General features: G+C 64.1%; 1 protein-coding gene across 1 annotated transcript in view; it reads left to right on the top strand.

Annotated features, from left to right (window-relative positions):
* Positions 1-3,725, top strand: part of LOC103614440 (laminin subunit beta-2) — a gene marked incomplete at its 5' end in the record, with an annotated part of 14,129 nt that overhangs the window by 5,361 nt on the left and 5,043 nt on the right. The window contains 12 exon segments of the mRNA XM_008632370.1: positions 7-54; positions 134-355; positions 893-1,107; positions 1,200-1,296; positions 1,365-1,737; positions 1,809-1,993; positions 2,071-2,312; positions 2,380-2,583; positions 2,676-2,820; positions 3,122-3,329; positions 3,411-3,552; positions 3,643-3,723. Of these exon segments, the coding sequence (XP_008630592.1) occupies positions 7-54; positions 134-355; positions 893-1,107; positions 1,200-1,296; positions 1,365-1,737; positions 1,809-1,993; positions 2,071-2,312; positions 2,380-2,583; positions 2,676-2,820; positions 3,122-3,329; positions 3,411-3,552; positions 3,643-3,723 (2,162 nt within the window).

Below are 3,725 nucleotides of genomic sequence, written 5' to 3' on the forward strand. Positions count from 1 at the left end.
ACCAAGACAGCCGCTCCCAACAGGTCGTCTGCCACTGCAGCCCTGGGTACACAGGTGGGTACCTGCCACAGCACACTTGGTGCCCTCCGGGGTGCTCTGTCCCTGGGCACTGCCCAGCACTCTGTGTCAGCAGGTTCTCGCTGTGATGAGTGTGCCCCTGGCTACTATGGGGACCCTCTGCAGGGTGGGCGCTGCCTGCCCTGCCAGTGCCACGATAACATCGATGTGACGGACCCAGAGGCGTGCGACCGGCGCACAGGGCAGTGCCTGCGTTGCCTCTACAACACAGCAGGGCCCCACTGTGCTGAGTGCCAACCCGGCTTCTATGGAGATGCCACACGACACAGCTGCAGGCGTGAGTACCCGCTGCCATGCCGAGACAGACTTGTCTCCAGGGCCCAACATGCCCTTGGGGACCATGTGTACCCATGGCTGCCCCTGCTTGTACACAGTGCTGTGGAGTCCCTGCAGCCCTGCCCTGGAACAAGGTTGTCTCCTCTGCCCAGGCCCAGCACTGTGGCCCAGTCCCTGTCCCCATGTCCAACTTACTCCATCCCATCTACATCCTATTCTCATGCCCATTCCTGTCCCCATTGCCATCCCATCCCCACTGCCGTCTATCTGTCCCCGTCCTGTCCTTATTCCTGATCCTGGTCCCATCTCCATCCCATCCCCACCAGTGGTCCTCATGCTGCTCCCATTCCACCTCCATCCAGTCCCAACCCCATCCTTGCCCAATCTCTGTCTCCATCCTGCCTCCACCCTAATCCATCATCATCCCACCCCTGCTCTGTCCCCATCAGAACTTCCATCCTATCTCCGTCCCAGTCTCATCCCCATCCCTGTCCTCATTCTCTCATCTCTATCTCTGCTCAGTGTCTCTTGGTTCCAGGTTGCTCCTGCAACCCCCTGGGCACTGACCCCAGCACCTGTGGGCCGCAGCAGTGCCACTGTGACAGGCACAGCGGGCAGTGCCACTGCCTGCCCCATGTGGAGGGCCAGAGCTGTGACCGCTGCAGCCCCAACTTCTGGAACCTCGCCAGTGGGCAGGGCTGCCAGCCTTGCGCCTGCCACCCTCAGCACTCCCTGACACCCACCTGCAACCAGGTGAGACACGACAGGGACAGGGGTTGGGGGCATGGGATGGGGCTGGAGGTGTGCTGCAGCAGTGCCAGCCTTGGCCGTGCCATGTCTGTCAGTTCACAGGGCAGTGCTCCTGCCGGCCAGGCTTTGGGGGCCGGACATGCACCGACTGCCAGGAGCACCACTGGGGCGACCCACGGCAGCAGTGCCGAGGTGAGAGCTGGTGCCAGCAGGGGGACCAGAGTGGGCCCCATGGTGCCCTGACACTGTTCTCCCTGCAGCCTGCGACTGTGACCCCCGTGGTATAGCCAGTGCCCAGTGCCACCGCAGCAGCGGCCACTGTGACTGCCGGCCTGGCATCTCTGGAGTCCGCTGTGACCAGTGTGCCCGGGGCTTTGCTGGTACCTTCCCTGCCTGCCAGCCCTGCCACCCCTGCTTCGGGGACTGGGACCGTGTGGTGCAGGATCTGGCCACCCGCACCCGAGCACTGGCACAGCGGGCCAGCCTCCTGCAGCACACCGGGGCTGCTGGCGCCTTTGAGGGCACCTTCCGACGACTGGAGGAGAACCTGGCCACTGTACGTGATGTGGTGGCCACCCGCAACGCCACTGCTGCTACCGCTGCCCACTTGACACACGCCATGGAGGGGCTGCGGTGAGCACCTGGCACAGGGCATGGCTCCCGGGGTAGCCCTGGGGGCAGCTTTTCACCCGCTTCCCTTGCAGGCGGCAGATCGAGGAGGCAACTGAGAGGCTAACACGGGTGGAAGGGGAACTGACAGCTGCTCAGGATGCCAACTTCAATGCCAGCCATGTGCTGAACACTGTGGACCGAGGCGCCCGTGCCCTCAACCACAGCCTGCAGTACTTGGAACAGCAGCTGCATGCCCTCAAGACCTCCAATTTCCTTGGTGAGCCATACCACAGAGCCAGGCCAGGGTGGTCAGGCCACGGCCAGGGATCTGACAGTGTCCCTGCCCCACCCCAGGTGCCTATGACAGTATTCGCCAGTCCTATGGGGAGTCGCGGGAGGCCGAGCACCAGGCAGACTCCTCCACCCGTGCCGTGCCCAGCCCTGTCAGCATCTCGGCAGCCACCCGTCACCGCACTGAGCAGCTCCTGGCCAGCCAGCGGGATGACTTCAATCGCCACAATGCGGCCAGCCGGCGGGCACTGATGGACCTGGCAGCAAGGGCACAGGCACTGAGCCTGCACCCGCTCAACGAGAAGGTGGGACCTAGGGAAGGGACTGGGGGAGTGGTACCCAGGGCTGCCCTGATCCCATGCTGCCTTGCAGGTCTGCGGTGCAGCGGGTGATGTGCCCTGTGCTGAGAGCCCTTGTGGGGGTGCCGGGTGCCGGGATGAGAATGGGGGACGACGTTGTGGCGGTCTGAGCTGTGGTGGAGCCGTGTCCAAGGCTGACAGTGCCCTGGACCGGGCACGCCATGCCCAAGAGGAGCTGCGTCAGACTGCCAGCGACATGGCCCAGCTCTCCCACAAGGTTTGTGGCACATGGGTGCTGGTGCAATCTGGTGGCACAGCCACACTCTGCAGCCCTTGGAGCTGGCACCGAGGGTCTCTGCCCATGCTCAGGTGGCAGAGGCCAAGGGGAAGGCAGATGAGGCCCGGTTGCGAGCGCAGGCAGCCCTGGACAAGGCGAACCAGACCAGGGCGCGTGTGGAGAGCTCCAACAAGGAGCTGAGGGAGCTAATCAGCAATGTCAAGGCCTTCCTGAGCCGTGAGTGCTGGCATGCCGGGAGGGCTGGCCACCCCTGCCCAGCGCTTTGTGGCTCTGCACCTGCACCACACTGCACTGACCCTGCCCTGTGCCGCACTGCATTGTCCCAACACTGCATGTGGGCTCTGCCACCCCTTCCCCATGCTGCATTGCATGGTCCCTGCCCTGCCTCAACCATCCCGTGCCCTCCAGCCATCTCTGGCCTCCGTGCCCTGTCCCATGTTCCACTCTGCCTTTTGGTCTGCCTGCTCCTTCCACCTTGGCATGCCGGAGGGAACACAATGACTGCTTCTACCTGCAGAGGAGGGGGCTGATCCTGAGAGCATCGAGGTGGTAGCCAGCCGGGTACTGGAGCTGTCACTTCCCGCTTCACCGGCCCAGATCCACCGCCTGGCCGAGGAGATCAAGACACGGGTGCGCAGCCTGGCCAGTGTGGATGCCATCCTGGAGCAGACAGCTGGTGATGTGCATCAGGCTGGGCAGCTGCTGCAGGATGCCCAGCGGGCCAGGTGAGCCCAGGGACGTGAAGATGCAATCCCTCCAGGGACCCCCAGCCCAGGCTGTGCTGAAGCCTTGCCGTCTGGCCGCAGGTCACGTGCAGAGGGAGTGCGGGGCACAGCTGAGGCAGTGCGGCAGGCACTGGAGGAGGCGCGGCGAGCCCAGGGCATGGCTGAGCAGGCACTGCAGCAAGCTGCCGGTGATATCCAGCACAGCGAGAGAGCCCTTAGCATGGTAAGAGCCCCAGCCCTTATGACCATGGGACCCCATCCCCACCATGCAGTCAGTGTGACCACACCAAACCCCCATGCCACCGATCCCCAGATGCAGAACCAGACAGGAAGTGCAGAGCAGCAGCTGGCGGGTGCCATGGAGCAGATTGGGCTCCTGGACAGGCAGACTGATGC

Source organism: Corvus brachyrhynchos, unplaced genomic scaffold (assembly GCF_000691975.1).
Source record: "Corvus brachyrhynchos isolate BGI_N302 unplaced genomic scaffold, ASM69197v1 scaffold4, whole genome shotgun sequence".
NCBI lineage: Eukaryota > Metazoa > Chordata > Aves > Passeriformes > Corvidae > Corvus > Corvus brachyrhynchos.